Source organism: Macaca thibetana, chromosome 5 (assembly GCF_024542745.1).
Source record: "Macaca thibetana thibetana isolate TM-01 chromosome 5, ASM2454274v1, whole genome shotgun sequence".
NCBI classification, from domain to species: Eukaryota; Metazoa; Chordata; class Mammalia; order Primates; family Cercopithecidae; genus Macaca; species Macaca thibetana.
Window position 1 is genome coordinate 173,264,671 of NC_065582.1, and position 21,098 is coordinate 173,285,768.

Consider the following 21,098-nt stretch of genomic DNA (forward strand, 5'->3'; position numbering starts at 1 on the left):
AAGGACAGGAAAGAGCAGATTCAGGAGAGTAATGTAGAGAAGGGAAAGGTCAGCAACGAGGTTCCCTGTCCAAAACGAGAGGCTGGAAAGGGGAAGGGATTTTGTACCAAATGTCAGAGTGAAAGGGAAATTAGCAGGAACAAGTAAACTTAGCTGGATTGGCAAAGAATTAGCCAAAGACACCAGGAAAGGGCAGTCAGTGAGGTGGTGGGAAAACCACAGTAGAGTCTAGATTTCTGGAAGCAGAAAGCATGTTGGAAAATTAACTGGTTTGTAGGGGTTGCTTTTGTCTGCTTGTTAAATCTGGTTGGGTCCATTGGATAGGAGTTTTGATGAAATGAGGGTTTCCTTTTTTTTTCTTTTTTCTTTCTTTCTTTTTTTTTTTTTTTTTGAGACGGAGTCTCGTTCTGTCGCCAGACTGGAATGCAGTGGCGCGATCTCGGCTCACTGCAACCTCCGCCTCCCGGGTTCAAGCGACTCTTCTGTCTCAGCCTCCCAAGTAGCTGGGATTACAAGCGTGCGCCACCACGCCCCACTAATTTTTGTATTTTCAGTAGAAACGAGGTTTCACCATGTTGGCCAGGATGGTCTCCATCTCCTGACCTCGTGATTCGCCCAATAGGCGTGAGCCACCGCGCCGGCCGAGGGTTTTCTCATAGTATGTTTAGTTGTTGTGAGGAGCCTTGTTTCTTTGAGAAATGCATGTTTACAACATCCGCAGATTCTTCTAAATCTTTCAGGTAAACTACACACAGTTCCACTATCTCTTCTGGGGAAACTCTCTTGAATATCCTGGTACATCTTTCTTTATAAGGACTCATACTGGGCCCACTATGTAAAATGTGTTTTTTCAGGATATTGGAGGTTTTGCACCACAGAGAATTCAATTCACTTGGGAGTGTTCATCTATTTAGGAAGTATGGTTTTTTTTACTTTTGTCTTCAGGAATATGCACTACTACCTTTTAGAAATAATGCCTATTGCCTTTATTATTTTTGTTATTTAGTGGGAAAAGGTTAGACATGGCCAGGTAAATGTTACCAAATAAAGGTAGTTATTCGTATTCAACAAATAGAATTTTTACTTTGCTGTTCTCGGAAACCCATGAATCTGTGTGTTATCATTATGTATACAAATTAAAAATTGTAATGTACTGCTGCAATGTCTAAGGCTCAACTTTTTTATTATCCTATTCCCACAAAATGTTATTGGTATGTGTCTATAATATCCCTGCCAGATCCTTCAAAGTAAAGGATTAAAACCGTTTTTGGAGGGAAGGAGGGAAGCACAGTAGCGCTGATCATCTAATGAAAGTTAGGACCTTCTCTCGAGAAAAATGCACAAATAACACATTAAAACGCTGTTTTTCTGCTTGAAAATGGTCAGCTATAGACAATTTCATGAGAATCAATCTAATAATGTATACAGTTTCAGGGATCTCAGGAACCATGGAATAAGAACCCATTTTAATGTTCTTAGCCTCTTTTTTGAGGTCAAGAAATGAATGATATTGTTACAACAAAGCTCTTCCATTCCCAGGCACAGTACTTGTTTATATGAACAAGTTTTCTCAGGGCACATGACTATAACAATTAGAAATAGGAATAGAATTGATGATCAACCCTGCTTCTAGTAATAAGACATATTCAGCCACAGATGTAGGAACTTTAAAAAGCGGTGGCTAATGCCTGTAATCCCAACACTTTGGGAGGCTGAGGCGGGCAGATCATTTGAGGTCAGGAGTTCAAGGCCAGCCTGACCAAAATGGTGAAACCCCATCTCTACTAAAAATACAAAAAAAAAATTAGCCATGTGTGGTGGCGGGCACCTATAATCCCAGCTACTCGGGAGGCTGAGGCAGGAGAATTGCTTGAAGCCGGGAGACAGAGGTTGCAGTGAGCCAAGATTGCGCCACTGCACTCCAGCCTGGGAGACAGAGCAAGACTTGGTCTAAAAAAAGCAATATTTTAAAAAGCAACAATAATTTTTCAATACAGTTACAAATTCTATTTAATAATTATGAAAATTTCTAATATTTATGTTGCTTTGAGAAATTAGAACTGAAATGACACCATCCTAGACAAAAAAGAACACTCGGTTATGGTTGAAGTTGTCGCTCAGATGCTAGCTTAAACTTTCCCACAAAATCTCTCTCTCTCTCCCCGCTTGCCACCAACATCTGTACCTGTTCCTGGTTATGTTACAGGTTATGTTCTGGTGCTTCCTTCCCCCCATGACTCTCTCCTTCTCTTCCACTCCCTTAATTAGCAATTAGTAGATTTTAATTTGATTTAAAAGATTTGTTCTCGTTGAATACCATTTTATACTTCATTTTCTTATTTGGAAAAAAAAAGTTATTCCTCCCCTGCTTCCCAAAAAGCCAAAGTTTTTTTCATCAGAACATAACATTCATATCAATGTGATGAGTGGGCCAAAGTAGAAGATTCCCTGTTCATGCAAAGAACCATCACTTTAATGGAATCCTTGAGTTTCATCTGCCACTTGAACCTCAAAGACTGACCTGCTTTCTGTCAAAAAGTCTTAACTTGTAGCATATAGAGTTATAGTGGATTATGTCAGTCACATACATATTTAAGAATCAAGACATTTGTTACCTGCCAGGTGCTATCTAAGAGCAAAACTGTCCAGTTTAGTGTTTAAACCAGGATGAGAAGTACTAAAGTCTGCTGCTACACCGGAAGACCATAGAACCCCCCTCGTAACTGTCCAGGGTCATTGATAGTCCTTAACCAGGAGAGAGATCTGACTGTAGCAGACCAAATCAACCCTTCCCACCCAAAGAAATGGTACCACGGGCAACCCTAAGCTCCAGCTACTGCGAAGACAACTCCACTATAGACTACCAGTTTCCAGATCTCTGGAGCAAGCTTAGTGGTTACAAAGCCATTCTGTCTCCTTTGCACTGATTAGCATCTGGAGAGTATGAGGAGGGATGATGAAGAGGCCCTTCAGGGAGTTCACCAACCAGGTAAATATGACACCTCTTTTTTCAAGTAACAAAGTCTGATTTTTTTGGACATTTTCTTAGTTATAAATGGCCCCTGGTCAATTTATTCACCCAACAAACATTCATTCAACAACTCTTATGTACCAGTCATTTTTTTAGGTGCCAGGGATACAGCAGTGAACCAAACATCCCTCTGTTATGGAGCTTACATCCTAGTGGAAAACAAAATAGACAACAAATAATGTATGATAGATCTATGGAAAAAAGCAAGATGAGGATAGATGGGCTTACTGTTTTATTTTGAGTAAGCTGTTCAGGGTAGGTTTCAATGCAATGATACGTGAGCCATCTGTGAAGGAATTGAAGGGGCAATGCAGCTGTCTGGGGCTTCAGCATTCCAAGAAGAAAGCATAGCAAGTATAGAAGACCTGAGACCCGCTAAGGGGAAAGTGACAAGAGGTGAGGTAGGTATGCCTTCACAGATCTGGCAGGTCTTGGGAGCCATCAGAAGAGTTTGGCTTTTACTCAAGCTCAGAATCCATTAGCAGGTTTTGAGCAAAAGAAGGACATGATCTGACTTCCATTTCAGATGGGTTGGCCATGTGTAATGGCTTCCCCTTTCATGCTAAGTTGTGATTTGAATGGGTCAGTGAATTACATGGTTACCCTATTTTTAGACTTACTTTGCTGTAGGTAAGGATAGAAGCATGAGGGCAGTTATTATAATTCAGATAGGAGATGAGAATGCCTTGGAACAGAATGGGGTCAGTATAGTTAGTGGGAAGTGGTCAGATTCTGGGAGTATTTTCATGCTAATGTTGAGAGAATTTGCTAATGGTTTGCAAGTGAAGTAGAAGACAAAGGGGGGACTCAAGGATAACTCCAAGGCTTTTCACCAAAGCACTGGAAAAGGAAGAAAGGGTATAAATATTTGTAATTGTGTGTGTGTGTGTATGTATGTATATATGTACATGTGGGTCCATATATGTTCGTAGGAGAATACTTCTCAATGAATACTTAATATTTCTCTAGTCACTCAACTTTTTACTTAAAGGAGAACTTGAAAACAAGGAAAATTACATGCTGAGTAGTTCAAATTTGAACTTGTTACGGGAAGACTAGACTAGAATGCCAAATGCATTGTGATGTTAGAGCCTAATGAATATGTGTTAGATTTGAGAATACTGGAAAGAAGAATTAGGCTTTAGAATCATTGGGGAGAAAGAATTAGTTAAGAATTAGTTTTAGGGCTGGGTATGGTGGCTGACATCTATAATCCCAGCACTTTGGGAGGCCAAGGCAGATGGATCACTTCAGGTTAGGAGTTTGAGACCAACATGGCCAATATAGCAAGACCTTGTCTCTACTAAAAATATAAAAATTAGCCAGGTGTGGTGGCACATGCCTGTAGTCCCAGCTAATTGGGAGCCTGAGGCACTAGAATCACTTAAACTCGGAAGGTGGAGGTTCCCGTGAGCCGAGATCACACCACTGCACTCCAGCATGCGCAACTGAGCAAGACTCTGCCAAAAAAAAAATTAATTTTAGTTCATATTGATTTTGGATAAATGGACAGGCAGGTGGGAAATGATCATGAAACTACCTTGTAGGATAGGAAATAAGTATCAGCAAAGGCCTGAAAATTGGAACTGATGTAAGGGCATCAGAGGGATAAAATCTTTATCATTCTGTGTTAGAGATGGTTACCCATTCAGCTAATGGACTGTATTTTAATTGCTCATTTGCCAAGCAGTGTGATACGCTATATGAAAACAAAGAGTAAGAGAGGTAGAGGAGGAGGCTTACACTTCAATGGAGGATAAATATGCCTTGCTCCCGAAAACACAATGTAGTACAAGAATTGCTCGAATGGTAAAATGTATAGAAAACAGTAGGAGCGTGGATGAAGAGCCCATAAGTGTCAAGATGATTTCACAGATTAGGGTGAGCTCTGGAAGGTGAGAAATTTGTCAGATGGACAACCAGAGGGAATGGTAGTTGTAGGATGGTAGGTGCAGAGATGAGAGTTTATCACTGGAGTATAAACTTTGAAGCTAAAAGGAGGCAAATGGCAGAAGGTGAGGCTGTACAGTGCTTGCTTAGTATCAGTCAGGAACACTCAAACTCATCCCCATTGAAAGCTATATAGAAGCAAGGTAGAAAGAACAGCAGTGGTGGGGGACAGCCTCTAGAAATGGAGTGCAGTCCTGAGTGTGTGGTCACATATTCCTTCCAGGCAGTGCCCCTTCAAGTAGAGATGATATAATATGTGTTCCCCTCCATGCTCGCCTCAGGGAGCACATCAAGGGTTCTTCTCGTACTCAGCACTGTCGACATTTGGGACTGGATAGTTCTTTTCCTGTCAGGGGATTGTCCTGTGCATTGTAGGATATTCAGTAGCATCCTTACCCTTGACCCACTAGATGCCGATAGCACTCTCATCAGTTGTAACAACCTAAAATGTCTCCAGACATTGCCAAGTGTCCCTTGGGGGATGGGACTGAAATCCTTCTTGGTAGAGAACCATTACCTTACCTCAGATTTAATGCCTAGTTCAAGTAGTTGCCCCTCAGTAATTTCTCTTGGGTCTACGCCATTAGCTGGTTTCTGCCACCCCAGTACAGACTGTCCTCACTGTAGTTATTGCATGCTTTCCTAAAAGTATTTTGTGTCTGTTTACTCTTGCACTGTAGGATGATTAACCATCAAAAAGCTTAGCTGTTTTATCATTCTGCCCATATGTGCAGTGGGCTCCCATTCTCTACCCCATAATTCCAAACTTCTTGTACAAGTACCCAAAGCCTTTTAGCACCTGGCCCCAACCTCTCTGTCTTAACCTCATTTCTCTGCTTTTTGTATTCTCTTCTGTAGCCAAATTGGACCACCGATTTGGGGGCTCACTAAATGCTCCTGGCCTCCAGTTCTCTCATCCACTTGCTCTTTGTTTACATTGACTGTATGAGCAAAGCCAGCCATTCCCATTCCCAGCTACCTTGTGCAATTGATTTTTCCAGCTCAAATGGCACATTTTTAATGAAGGCATGCTTCCTCAGATCTTCTCCCTTTTTTACTCCAAATCATCTAATAATAACGCTTGTTTGTGTCTTATTTTCCAGTCCTTTGTCTATAAATAAGAGGTGTATCCTCCTTCTTTATATTCCTCATATCTCCTAACACCTTGTCTTACACAAAATCAGTAGTATTTGAATGAGTGTAAGTTGTCTTGAAGCAGAATTGTCAGAAACTGTGAAACTTTGTTGTCCCATGGTAAAAATAATTTTCTGAGAGGTGAATATTGATACTGTATAACATTGAAGATTTAACCTTTGTTTTTTTCTCTCTAGCCTGCCTATCAGAATCTGAGACAGCGTGTTGACAACTTTGTTGCAAATCACTTGGCAACTCACACATGGAGTCCCCATCTCAATAAGAACCAGCTAAGAAACAACATTAGACAACAAGTCCTCAAGTAAGTGTCAGAAATAAGAGTTCTGGGCAGGTTTTAAAATGTCCTAACCTACTTTGCCTGAAAGCGGAGAAATTACATACAAGTTTGTTCACCTAATGATGTTGACAATTTTACTTGATTTGGTGTGGCTATTTCCTGTGATGTAGCATATTTTGGATTTGGGTCTAATCACTTCACATTTTCTTATACATTTTAACAGTCTGATTGTTCCTGTAGACCTTTGGAAATATTTGAAAGAAGGAAATAACAATATGACTTTCTAAAAAATCTAGATGTAATATTAACAGATGATATACACAGTTGCCTTCACAACTATTTTCTTGACCCTAAGAGAGCAAGCAGGCTTTATTATTCTTATTTTATAAATAAAGACATTAAAGATTACTGAAATTAAAATATTTTCTCTTGATTTGAGGCCATGTCTTCTTTTAATACAGTGCCCCCATCTTTTGCATTTGACTATGACTTTTAACTGCTACTTATGGATGATATAGCTCCCCACCTCCCCTCAAAGTGTTGGACCTGTCAGAGCCATTTTGAGTGAACATAAGGTAATGAGAATTAGAAGAACTCGAATATTTGGAGCATCCTTAGAAAACTAGATTTACAGTCTTCTACTTTTTTTTTTTTTTAAATGAAACAAAACAAAAAAGGGTCTCATTCTGTTCCCCAGGCTGGAATGCGGTGGCATGATGATAGCTTATTTCTGCCTCAGTCTCCTGGGCTCAAGCAGACCTCCCAACGTCATCATCCTGAGCACCTGCCACCATGCCCAGCTTCTTGTTGTATTTTTTTGTAGAGACGGTGTCTCATTATGTTGCCCAGACTGGTCTCCAACTCAGACTCAAGGGATCTTCTCTCCTTGGCTTCTAAAAGTGCTGGGATTCCAGGCATGGGCCACCTCGCCTGGCCACTACTTGTTCTTGAATGTAAATATTTGCAAAGACAAGAAAGCCTTCTACCCCTGCTGTACCCCTCAAAAAAAGGGTGACTAAGTTATTTAGAGAGCATCCAGTCTCCCTGACTTGACAAGTATTTATGTTCAAGTACATCTTTGAGAATGAAGTGTAGCTTTTAAACAGTTCAACCAATCTGTTTTATACCTGCCACCTGTTAATTTCCTTTTGTCCCATAGGAACCTCTGGAAAGCCTATCTAGTCTGATAGTTTAACCAACAGGAAGTCCCACAAATCAAAATTCACACCCTGACTAAAAGACAAACCTATTTAGCCACAGGTAATACTAGAAACCAGGAGCCTAGGGGCTCAGACAGTGTCTCCTTGTGCATAAGAGAAGAGGGAAATTCACAATAGCTTTTTTGTCTACATTTTAAAGGATGTCAGAGGAACCTGTAAAAGAGTCTAGGTGAGATCAAAAGATGCCATTAGAAGGCTGCATAATAATACCTGGTAGGAAAAGGTCAAAGCTGTTTCTAGAAAAAGTAGAAACAAAAGAGATCTGTTGGGTGACAGGCCTGCTGCCTGTGTTTCCACAAAGGCCTTCAAAGAGAACAGTGACCAAAATAACTTAGAACTGGGGGATAAGGGAGTGGAGGTAGGGTAGAGCACCCCTTCACACACACTTATACAGAGCTCTACTGATTACTTTCATTCAATGATTTGCATAGCCACCTCCCTGTTCACAAATGATCGCATTGCTTTAAAAGCATATTTTTTGGGAGTCTGGCATTCTTTTTTTTCATATATTGACACTCAGATTGAAGGCAAACTTCTTAGAATTGCGTTTACTTTTATAGCGTACAAAATCTATAAGGTAAGGGAGCAGTCATTGTGTTCTTTTATTTAAGTGAGCTAAGTCTTACACATGTGAAAATTAAGTGACATGCGCATCCGTGTGAAGAGACCACCAAACAGGCTTTATGTGAGCAATAAAGCTTTTTAATCACCTGGGTGCAGGCGGGCTGAGTCCGAAAAGGGAGTCAGCGAAGGCAGATAAGGGTGTGGCCATTTTATAGGATTTGGGTAGGTAAAGGAAAATTACAGTCAAAGGGGGGTTGTTCTCTGGCGGGCAGGAGTGGAGGTTACAAGGTGCTCAGTGGAGGAGCTTTTTGAGCCAGATTGAGCCAGGAAAAGGACTTTCACAAGGTAATGTCATCGCTTAAGGCAAAGACTGGCCATTTTCACTTCTTTTGTGGTGGAATGTCATCAGTTAAGGCGGGGCAGGGCATTTGCACTTCTTTTGTGATTCTTCAGTTACTTCAGGCCATATGGGTGTATACGTGCAAGTCACAGGGGATACAATGGCTTGGCTTGGGCTCCGAGGCCTGACATTAAGCACTTAAAATTACTGCTGTACCAGTAAGACATTGTGATCACAAAATCATGTTTGGTGCGAGGTAAGGAGTTCTTGTGGCTGTGTCAGTGATTAAATGCTGGAGCAATTTGCCTATGAGTAATGAGGAATCTCTTTTTCTGGAGCCATTTTGAAAGAGGGAAGACAGCTGCCTTCTCTTGGATAATTTAGGCATTGCTTTTCCTGGGACATTTGTAAATTTTCTTCTAGCTGTATTTATTTTTTTAAATGAACTATTTTCATTTAATATCCATTAGTAACATTTTATGATACTGATAATAACATTTTAAAGCTTCCTTAAAGAGATTATTTAGTTGTGTTCAATCTGAAGGTATAGGGGTGGACTAGCCCCTGTAAATAAATATAATTTCAAACAGTTTTTTGTACGTATGCTTTGAGACATACTCACTTGACTCCATTAGGTTGAGCTATCTGCACTTGCCATTTTTGTAAGACAAAAATGGTCTAATATCAGCAATTTCAGATGGTTCAACTTAATAGCTGATCTGCTGACTCAGTAGGAGGGAAAATTTTATTCTACTTAAGCTTTTATTTGTACAACAGAATCTGAAAATCCTAGATAACTGAATAATGATCTTAGCTAAACATAATTTGAAAAGAAGACAAGGAAGTAACTTTAACCAGAAAACTGCCAGCTGTTGGCATTTTGACTTTGCCCTTGAACGAGGGCTGTAGCTTCTCCCCACTTGGGTGAGGCAGTTATGGCCGCTACGTGCAGTATGATCATTAGTACTGGACTCCATTTTTCTATAAGATACCAGAGCTGACCTCTGTGTGAGAAAGGACTAAAGTAGAAGTGTTTTGTTTGTTTGCAGGACAAGAGGCTAGAACATAGGCAGACAGAAAGAGACTGAAGCAAAAATTTGGGAGTGGGTTGTTTTAATTTTTTTTTTGTACTTTTTTTTCTTTTTCTTTTTCTTTTTGAGACAGAGTCTCGCTCTGTTGCCAGGGTGGAGTGCAGTGGTGCCATCTCGACTCACTGCAATCTCTGCCTTCTGGGTTCCAGCGATTCTCCTGCCTCAGCCTCCCAAGTAGCTGGGATTGCAGGCACAGCCAGCTAATTTTTGTATTTTTAGTAGAGATGGGGTTTCACCATGTTGGCCAGAATGGTCTGGATCTCTTGACCTTGTGATCTGCCCACCTCGGCCTCCCAGAGTGCTGGGATTACAGGCATGAGCCACCATGCCTGGCCCTTTTTGTACCTTTTTACTTGTACCCTAAAACCTTTTTTAAGATTGCTTTTTCTTATTTCTTTTCTACCTACTACATTTTAAATACACCTCTAAGATGTAACAATGTTTGCAAGATTTGCATTTTTTTTAATCTTAGAACTTTAAAAAGCAGGTAACCTACTTTGTGCCGAATTGGCTCATTTTTCTCTATGGCCCACATAAGTAGAATTATAGTTTCACAAGGCGACAAGGTGCCTCCAGAAATGAAAAACTAATCCATCCTGCACTCCAGATGGAACTACACTCAAAAATAGCATTTGTAAAGTGTAAGGAAAGATGGCTCCTCATCCATTCCATAGAGAGAAATTGAGGCTTAGAAGCTAGAAATGATTAGCACTTTGATCTTCCAGCCCTATCCCGGGTACCTTGACTTGTCCACTTCTTTTTTAGGAAGAAAAGATTTAAGTGTGTTTCTTAAAATAAATTCATGTTCTCTTATTTTACTGAGATGCCTCTGTGCAGAAGCACATTTCATAGATAGTTGTCCTCATCTCTCTTTTGTCTCTTGTATATGATATTTCTTTAACTCCACGTACCTTTCTTCCCCTTCTCTTCTGTAGAAATCAAGACTTGGCTCAAATGTCTTCTCCTTTATGAAGCACTCCTAAATTATCTTGGACATATCTAATAATTTCTTATTCCTCTAATAAGCAAATAATTTCTTATTCCTCTCTTTTCCTGTAGTACATGATGTGTACTAGTGCCTGTCATCTCATGTCTTAATTGTGTATACATCCCCATCCAGAACAGGGACCAGGTCAGTTTGTAGCTGTCAGTGGCCAGCATAGTACCTGTTATATAGAAGACACTTATAATTGTTGAATGAATGAATCATCCAGTTTTTATAGCAGGAAGATAATAGAAAGCCAGAAGTCTTGTTTCTCCAAATATTTTCTCTAAAGTTTTCCTTCTTTTATTTTGTAATTTGATGAAATTATATTTTGTGTGTGTGTTGTTTGTTGTTTTTCTGGGGACTCTAATGCTTATAAAAAGCTTACATTTTTTTCTGTTAAAAAAAAAGTTATGGAGACCATAGGTTTGTTTTATCCCCAGAACTCAGCTTTTTAATGAGCTTATTCCTATATGCCATGAGCAGAGCAGGGGTGAGATAAGCATCACTTCTATACTGGACCCTAGGTAGTGTACTATGTCTAGTTCTAAGGGTGTTTTGTTTTGTCTGTTTCAGTATTTGCACTAGTGAAACAGTAGTAGAACAGTTTACAGACTTTTATAGTATGGTATATCTAAAGCTAGTATAGCATGAAACTTAGTTTCCATTGTCTATATCTAAGAAAATGGATTGGGACAATTTAAGTTGGATGGATGGATGGATGGATAGATAGATGATAGATAGATAGATGGATAGATAGAGTGCTATTTTAAAGTAATTAATGCAAATAATATATTATTTTTTCACGTTTCCGTAATTTATCTTGTGTTTCAGATCAGGAATGTTGGAGTCTGGTATTGACCGAATTATTTCTCAGGTTGTGGATCCAAAGATCAACCACACATTCAGACCTCAGGTGGAGAAAGCTGTGCATGAGTTTTTGGCCACGCTGAATCACAAAGAGGAAGCAAGTGGCAACCCAGCTCCCGATGATGAGAAACCAGACTCTTCCCTTATTACACAAGGTGCTTTGCTTTTACTCTTGGTCAGTTCCATTGTTTTTCTTCTTGAACTGAATATCAAGTTAGGGAGACTTGGCTCTTTAACACATTTTTTAATTTGGCTATTCCAGTGAAATTGTACTTACTTTAAATATCTCCTAAGTTCCTCAATTGTCATAACATTTCCTTTTTTAGATTAATAAAAATAATAAGCATATTATTAATGGGGTGTGTGAGTATGATAATAGAAGGAATAACTAAAATAATTAGAGAATATAGTCTTTTTCTAGGAGGTAGACAATTCCTCAGATTTGCATGGTGCCCTTCCTAAGATAATATATTAGAGAGAGAGATAATTCAGAATATGGTATATACTAGTACTGGTACCTGAAAGTCTGAAAGAATATACAGATGGTCTGCACAGCATATGCATCGTATAAAGATGACAGTGGTGTGTGGTATTGATTTAGCAGAGGTATCTTCCTTCTGATTAAATGTATTCTAAAACTTCTCTTTTTCTTTAAGGTGTTCCTGCTCCTGGGCCCAGTGCTAATGTAGCCAACGATGCCATGTCGATACTGGAAACCATCACTTCTCTTAACCAAGAAGCCAGTGCTGCTAGGGCTTCAACAGAAACATCAAATGCCAAGACCAGTGAGAGAGCATCAAAAAAACTTCCATCTCAGCCAACCACTGATACTGGTACTGACAAAGAAAGAACTTCAGAGGACATGGCTGATAAAGAAAAATCTACAGCTGACTCTGGAGGTGAAGGACTGGAAACAGCCCCAAAGTCTGAAGAATTTAGCGACCTTCCTTGTCCAGTTGAAGAAATTAAAAATTACACAAAAGAGCATAATAATTTAATTCTGCTAAATAAGGATGTTCAACAGGAAAGCAGTGAGCAAAAAAATAAATCAACAGACAAAGGTGAAAAGAAGCCAGACAGCAATGAGAAAGGAGAAAGAAAGAAAGAAAAGAAGGAAAAGACTGAAAAGAAATTTGATCACTCAAAAAAGAGTGAAGATACACAGAAAGTTAAAGATGAAAAACAAGCAAAAGAAAAAGAAGTAGAGAGTTTAAAACTTCCTTCAGACAAGAACAGTAATAAAGCTAAAACTGTTGAAGGGACAAAAGAAGGTATATAAAAACTTGCAAACATCTACAAAGTTTAAAGAACAGTATTTTGGGATCAGGGAAGTATCAAATTTGCCTTCATATTTTAATAAGTTTAATACTTTTGGAAACTTAAATCCCCTTTGCTTAAGAAAAAAACAAATATTTGTATTTTTGTATACTAATATATCTGTTCACAGAGTAAATTAACATAAATTATGAATTTATAATTTGTCTTATAATTTATTCACATACATTATTTTAAGCAACTTAATTCATAGTTGGATATCCTAATCTTTATTAGGTAGTAAATACTTCAGTTACTTAAAATTCATTTTTTTATTATATCATACATTGTAAATTAATAGTTCAGTTATTTTCACAGAAGTCTACTTTGCCTTTGTATATTCTGTAAACCACTCTGCCTTGTTTGATAGTTTGACACGTATTTAAAGCAGAAAATTTTAAATGTAATTTAGTAATTGAGCTCTGAATATGTTCTTATAACGAGATGATTTTTTTTTTCTGTTTTATTTTCCTCTTGAAGATTTATCTTTGATAGATTCTGATGTGGATGGACTTACAGACATCACAGTTAGCTCTGTTCATACCAGTGACCTTTCATCTTTTGAAGAAGATACTGAAGAGGAAGTTGTAATGTCTGATAGCATGGAAGAAGGAGAGATTACGTCAGATGGTAAAGCATTTTACATAATAATGCCTCTGAAGCATCCTGTCAAGCATTATTTGTATATTCTAACGGCTATATCCTGAAAAACTGTGTGGTATAATAGCAAGAGCATGGGATTTTGTAGTTGGAAGATTTGTTTCTGAGTCCCAGCTCCAAAGTTGTCTGTCTGGGCAAGCTTGGTAAGTTACTAAATCTCAACAACCTTTGGTTCTTCATTCTTTAACTCTATCCCCTAGTATGATTATTAATTTAAAATGTAGAGGAGATAAATATATGAAGATGCTTTTTATTTGTGTGTGTCACATTTGGGGGCAGCATAGTCCACAACACTGCCCTCAATTAATGGCACCAGTTGCAAGTTCAGGGTTCCCCAAGACCACCTTTAGATTTGATAATTTGCTAAAAGGACTCATAGAACTTACTGAAAGGTGGTATACTCACAGCTATGGTTGTTTACAGTTAAGGTACTCAGATTAAAATCAGCCAAGGGAAGAAGCACATAGGGCAGAGTCCAGGAAAGTTTCAAACTTCCAATTGTTCCCCCTTGAATTACTTCCTCTGCATTGATGTCTGACGACATATGCAGAATATTGCCAATCAGGGAAGTTCACCAGAGCCTTGGGATCCAAAGTTCTCACCAAGGCTCTAGCATGTAGTCAGAGTTGGCTGCCCACATGGCTGATCTGAGTCTCTAACCCCTCTAGAGGTCAAACTCATACTCCATGACCCACCACTCCAACCCTAAATCACATTGTTAGACTGTTTAGCTTGACTCAAGAGCCTTTGCACTCTGAAACACTCCAGTCAGGCCTAGCATTCCAGAGGCTTAGAGATTACCTCCCAGAAGCTAATGGTAAAGGCCAGACCTCTCTGGGCAAGGCAGAATTCTTTATAATACAGTTTGTTTTTCAGAAAACCCCTCCTGAGCACTTACTATCTTCCAGGCACTGTGCTAAGGACGTTCGTGTAATAACTCCTGTAGTCCTCAGAACAACCCCAGGAAGTAGGTATAGGTAAGGAGACAAAGTCAGGGAGACCATGTCTTGTCCAGTCATGTAGCTAGTGAGCACTAGTGCAGATTTCAAACCTGAGTCTGTGCTTCTTACCAATATCTTATGCTGCTCTTACCACCTGATTAAATTCTGTTTAGAAGTAATAAAAATACTGAGTTTTATTTGCAATTGCCTGTAGAGAGCATCTTATAAATTTGTTGCTAGCTTTCAGATAGGCTACCTAGAGAGAAAATCATGGCGGAGAAAAAGTATAAGCTTGTAACACCATAGATGAATGTGTCAGTCCCTCCCATTTTTTTTTTCTTCAATTTCACAAACTAAAAAAAGCAGCAGCAGCACTTCCTAATTGTCATATGTGTCCTCATGAGGTCAGCTGTGTGTTACCTGTGTAGGAAGAGTGCTCCCTATCCTGTGAACACTCCACTTTCTCTACCCTAACTAAAATTAATTCTTGATGCCTTTTTGGGTCTTCTTAAGTTTTTTCCTGGTAAGACTAGATTTTATATGTATGGAATTTTAAAAGTAAGAAGATGGCTATTTTAAGAGTACATGGTAGGAAATGAAAACCTTGTTTACCTTTTTTTCTTCTTGCTGTGTCAAAGCAAAACAGATTACCTTCCAGTTATTGATCCAGTTATTGATTCAATCCAGTTATTGATTCCCACCTCTTCCCTAAATGAGAAATTCGGAGATGGTCATTAAAATCTCAAGTTTACTTTAAAGTACAGCTTCCAGTGGATTTGTTGAACTTAACAATGGTAAAGCATAAATATCAAGTCCAGTGAAAAATAAGAATTGTTTGTCCAGAGAACACTGAGGCACAGATGGAGGCTTTTAGGCTGAGATAGCTCCAGTGCCTTGGGTTCCTACAAAGGCAAACTGAAGCTCAGTCTAAATAGTAAAACAGAGATTAAACGTAGCTCGATCAGAAACCTCCAATTAACTTCTAACTAGGGACTTTCCACCAGATCATATTCACATAAGGCACATACCTAGCTGTAGCCAATCCAGTCATATATTTCGTCTGCTTTTGTGTTCAGCCTGTAAAAGCCCACTGGTTGTGTTGCCGAAGCAGAGCTCTCAGAACCTCTCCTCGTTCTGACGCCTGATTCATGAATCATTCTTTGCTCTAAAAAACTCTGTTAAATTTAATTTGTCTGAAATTTTCCTTTTAACAGCATAAATAACTATAATGTCTAATTTTTCTTTGTCTTATTTATGTGTGAGAAGCTGATAAGAAATAAAAATATGAATTATAGCCTTTAAAAGTCAATTTCTGAAATTTTCACATCCTAATAGTTCCCCTTTTGGACCTCCAATTGATCTTGCCTTTGCTTCTTGTACAGCATAATGTTGATTTTATGCTAATTCACAGACATACTCCTCTTTCTATTAACTTTCTTACAGATGAAGAGAAGAACAAACAGAATAAAACAAAAACTCAGACTAGTGATTCTAGTGAAGGAAAAACAAAAAGTGTACGGCATGCGTATGTCCACAAACCGTATCTTTACTCAAAGTACTATAGTGATTCTGATGACGAGCTTACTGTAGAACAACGACGACAGTCCATTGTAAGTCCACTTTGTTCTGTTATTTTAACCTACTACATCAGGTTAACAAACTTAAATAGTCTTATCTGCAAGGTACTGGTGTGCGTATGAAGCAGAGACATACAGGATTTGCCTGTAGGAACCTTGTCATTTAACTAGGTAGAGTAGATGTAAACATGTGACAGAGATGTTTGTGTCATCATTACTAATACAAGCAAATATCCCTTATCCGAAATGGGTGGGACCAGAGGTGTTGCAAATTTTGGAATTTTTCACAATTTGGAATATTTGCATATACATAGTGAGAAATCTTAGGGATGGAACCCAAGTCTAAACATAAAATTCATTTGTGTGTCTTATATACCTATGCACATAGCCTGCCAATTATTCTATACAATGTTTTTCATAATTTGGTGCATGAAACAAAGTTTTGACTACAGTTTGACTGCCACCTGTCACATGAAGTCAGGTGTGGAATTTTCAACTTGTGAGAGCATGTCAGTGCTAAAGAGTTCACATTTTCAGATGATGGTTGCTCAACCTATAGTAGTGAAACTGGCAACAACCTAAATGCTTCACAGTATGGAAATGTTTAAACCAAGTGTAGATCCAATCCTGCAAGGATATGGTATGCAGCTATTAACATACTATTGAGATGGAAATGCTATTCACCTATTTCTTGGATTCGAAAATATTTCTAATTATAAAATGTACCACTGAATTAATAACTGCTTTTTAAAGAAAATTACTACCTTATTGTTATATATGTATGTTAGTTTTAAGATAGCTTACAATTTTAGAAACATTAAAGTATGAAAAGTTGTAAAATATGAAAAGTTCAGAATCAGGAAATATTGTTACATAGGAAAATGATTTGAAGAAACTGCCCCAAAATGCTAGTGGTGATCAGCTTTCCCTTCAGGCTTATCTCTTGAAAAGGTTACTTGGTTAGAAGTTATGCACCTGCTTAGGATTTTTGGCACTCCGGGCCAGAAAAGAGTAGTGGGAGTAGCACAATGATTGTGAATTCTTTCTGCTGTAAAAGACAACAGCTGCAAGTCCCAAGTCCCTTGGGTCCCAAGCGTATAACCATCAAGTCATATATGTTGTAGAACTAGCCTATCACTTGAATTTTTATTTCAACTGTTTTCTATAAGAATAGTTGGAAAGTTATAAACACCTACCTGTATATACTTAATGTTCATAGATATTTTCACAGCTGTCTTTTTAATTGAAACAACCAGCTTATTTAATCACTTTTTCCCAAAATAATACCTTTCCCATTCTTTAAACTAATGGCATTCTGAAAGAGTAATGGCAAATTTTCATAACTGTTTATTTTTTTCTGGTAACTTCCAGATTGAAACATACACATACATATGTATGTATACACATACAGATAAATGTGTGTATATATATGTAGTGTATGTGCATTTTTTCAGAGTCCATTAATTTGTAAGAACATCTGAAGGGTAAACTAAAATTTTTAAAAAATACAGTTTTTCAGTGTGTTTCTGCCTTTGCCTAATAATCTGTTAGGATATTTTGTGGTTTTAGGCCAAAGAAAAAGAAGAGAGGCTTTTAAGAAGGCAAATTAATAGAGAGAAACTTGAAGAAAAACGAAAACAGAAAGCAGAAAAGACAAAGTCTTCTAAAACCAAGAGTCAAGGTATACATGTTAACTTTTAATATTTTAAACTATCTTATATATTTCATTATTTTCCAGGTACTCTTATGTTACTTATGAGACATGGATATAAAATAAAAGGATCTATTCTCAAATGTGGAAGATTTCCTTGCGTTTTAATCTCATGTGTTTATTCATTTTTCTTTTTTATTATATTGCTAAATCTTAATTAAACATTTTATCAGATACCAGCTTATGCAACTCATTTGTTAGCAGTTTATTTTTCTGTAATGATTTGATTATCACTGGAAAGTAGATTGTTAACAATGAGTTATCAACCCTTGCTAGTGATTAATGAAATTAATCTATGCTTATGATAACTAAAATGTCAAACATTTACCTGTAATATTGCATTGAACAAAATTGTATTCCCTCTGCGCACTAATCCTATGTAATATATGAATTCACACATACACACATTTATGTGATCATTTGAAATAGGAAAGATAAGACTTCTTCATCCAAAATATTATGTCTGTTCCAGCACAGCTTAAGAATATTAAAGCCATTTTGGCTTTAACAATGATTAGAAATATCTTAATGAAAAATTAATATTACACTGTTTATAAAACTTTTCTGAAATACATTTTATTGATTGCTTCTTTTCTAGGCAGGAGTAGTGTGGACTTAGAGGAATCATCAACAAAGAGTTTGGAACCTAAAGCCCCCAGAATTAAAGAAGTCCTTAAAGAACGGAAAGTTTTAGAAAAAAAAGTAGCCTTAAGCAAAAAGAGAAAAAAAGATTCAAGGTACATATTTCATCTGGTCATGTTGCCCTTGTAACACTCCCCTGGGTGCTTTCAGAAGAGAGGCGTTGAAGTGACACTAAAGAGTTGTACTTAGGATGTGTATGTTACTGCATATTTATGAAGGACCTTAGGGTTTCGTATTTAGTATCAAAATGTTAATATCTATAACATTTCTAAGTAGTGTATCTTAATTTTTTTGGATGTCTCAGATCTTTTTGATAATTTGATGAGAGCTTTAGACCCTCTCCCCTGAAAAATGTATGTGCATAAGCTAACAATTATCCCTAGAGTTTCAGAGTTTATGGATCCTCTAGAAGTTATCTAGAAGTATTCCTCTTGTTGGCGTTCAGTAACCACTTGTTTACAATTATTATTTCCAGTCTTTCCATGCTTTTAGTTTTACCAGTATTCCATGATTTTCCCCCAACTCAGAATCTGAGCCAGATTCCTTGTTAACTGCATTATCATGGTTAACTTTTTAAGAATTAGAAAGCTAAAGAGACTCTTGAGGGTAGCTATGAAGTCTTGTGAGCCATGGGCCGCAATTTGTTTATTCCATCAAGTTGCATTTATGTAAATTTATCACAGACTTCAAGATAACTGATTTGATAATTTGCAGAACTTGGAAGAGTAGTAAGCTCTCAAATTTCTTACTGTTATTGCATCTCATCCTTATTGAGCTGAATAAATAAGACTTCCCTCTTTACTCAAAAGATAGTAATTTTGAAGTGTAATTATAGCCCATAAAACATTCATCTTTAAGCAACAAATTAGGAATTTTTGTTTCGGCTGTACTTTCCTTTAGCACCAAGAACAGTTCATGCCATATTTGGGATTGTGCTCTCCTTTGTTGACCAATAATTGATAGGATTTAAATTGAAATGTAACAAGTCTCCATTTATCGATTAAGTGTATAAATTATAGTAAACGGCTGGGCGCTGTGGCTCATGCCTTTAATCCCAGCACTTTGGGAGGCAGGGGCGGGTGGATCACATGAGGTCAGGAGTTTGAGACCAGCCTGACCAACATGGTGAAACTCTGTCTGTACTAAAAATACAAAATTAGCCAGGCATTGTGGTGCATGCCTGTAATCCCAGCTACTTGGAAGGCTGAGGCAGGAGAATTACTTGAACTCAGGAGCGGAGATTGCAGCAAGCCAAGATTGCGCGATTGCACTCTAGCCTGGGCAACAAGAGCAAGACTCCACCTCAAAAAATAATCATAATAAAATAAGATAAATAAAAATTATAGTAAAGGAAAGCTTTTTATTGTTTTCAACCTTCCTGAAAAATTTTCACATTTGATCCATGCTTTATATTTGACTTTCACCCTTAGGAATGTTGAAGAGAACTCCAAAAAGAAACAGCAATCTGAAGAAGATTCCAAAGAAACCTTTAAAACAAGTGAGGTATGTCTTAATAAAACTTCATTTCAAATGCTGTTTTGTTAGATATAGGCTGTTTATTCCTTTGGAATAAAACTTAGCATGTCATTTGACTTTTTTCAAGTTAAATAAAAAGTCACTTACATTCAGCATTTTTGAAACCCCATTTTGTTATGTCCCAAATTGCCCATTTTGTTGAGTTGATTTATATATTTGTCTTTTATCTAGGTAATAGCTACTTTTCTTCTCTTTTCCCATTTCTTATAATTGCAATAACAAAAATGCCAGTAATGACAAAAAAAAAGAAAAAGGGAGGCTAAAATTAAAATCTAAAATCCCCCCACTATAACAAATTATCCTTTTTATTCCCTTTCATTCCTTATCCACAGGTCCACATAATTTTTTAGAGTACAAGTAATCTGGCAAACTGTTTTTAACATTTTACTCATTTCATGTCACCTTCTGGGCTTCCTAATTATTTAATGATTGTGTAGTGTTACATTTAATGTAGATACCATAATTTATTTGAGTATGTCCTTATATTTTAGCGCTTAGGTTGTTTCCAAGATTTGATCATTTTGAACAGTAAAAGCAATGTACAATGTTTTCTTCCCCCTTTCAGGATTATTTTCGTGGGACAAACTTTTGCTTGCACTGGTTTAAAATTATTATTTACGAAGCCACATTATCTATAGTTCTGTAGCTAAAATATCTTATTATTTCCAGAGGGAAAAAGCAATAGTTTAGTGATTATTTGTTTATCATCAGCAAACATAAATTTATTTACTCAGAAATTAAAGGCATATTTAGAAATATATAGTGATGGTTTAATGACATATTTTTAAAGATTTAACTTTGTGATAATTCTCTATAAAAAATTATCTCATAAGATTGTATTCACATTGTTTAGAATTAGTTTTTTATTGTGAAGTTAGGTTGCACAAACTCCTGTTAGTTCTTTGAGTAATTTAATTTTAAGCTATTTAATAAGGTCTTGTTATGACCTGGACCCTGTTATTAGTAGAAGTATATTAATCTTTGTGTTGACATTTAAGGAGATGCAGTGTTAAACTGACCTAGAGGCACAAAGGTCTGTCTAAGAACTTTGGCCCATTATTTGCATAAGAATAATTATAGTGAGTAGTTGGTGGGTCTTTATTGAAGTAGATTTAGTCAACATCCCCTCATTAATATTAATCACCTACTTAGGGCCAAACCACAGGGCCAGGAGGAAGGTTTAGATGCTCTTGTCTCAGTATCTTTTTTGAATACATAAACATATGCATATGTT

At 37.4% G+C, this 21,098-nt stretch overlaps 1 protein-coding gene across 2 annotated transcripts in view; it reads left to right on the forward strand.

The window, feature by feature from the left end:
- BOD1L1 (biorientation of chromosomes in cell division 1 like 1) overlaps positions 1–21,098 on the forward strand; it is a 59,796-nt gene that overhangs the window by 1,027 nt on the left and 37,671 nt on the right. For both annotated transcript variants that reach the window (XM_050791639.1, XM_050791640.1), the window contains exons 2-9: positions 6,313–6,437; positions 11,448–11,638; positions 12,140–12,754; positions 13,278–13,427; positions 15,842–16,008; positions 17,545–17,656; positions 18,285–18,423; positions 19,759–19,831. In XM_050791639.1, the coding sequence (XP_050647596.1) occupies positions 6,313–6,437; positions 11,448–11,638; positions 12,140–12,754; positions 13,278–13,427; positions 15,842–16,008; positions 17,545–17,656; positions 18,285–18,423; positions 19,759–19,831 (1,572 nt within the window). The remainder of the gene's footprint in view (positions 1–6,312; positions 6,438–11,447; positions 11,639–12,139; positions 12,755–13,277; positions 13,428–15,841; positions 16,009–17,544; positions 17,657–18,284; positions 18,424–19,758; positions 19,832–21,098) is intronic.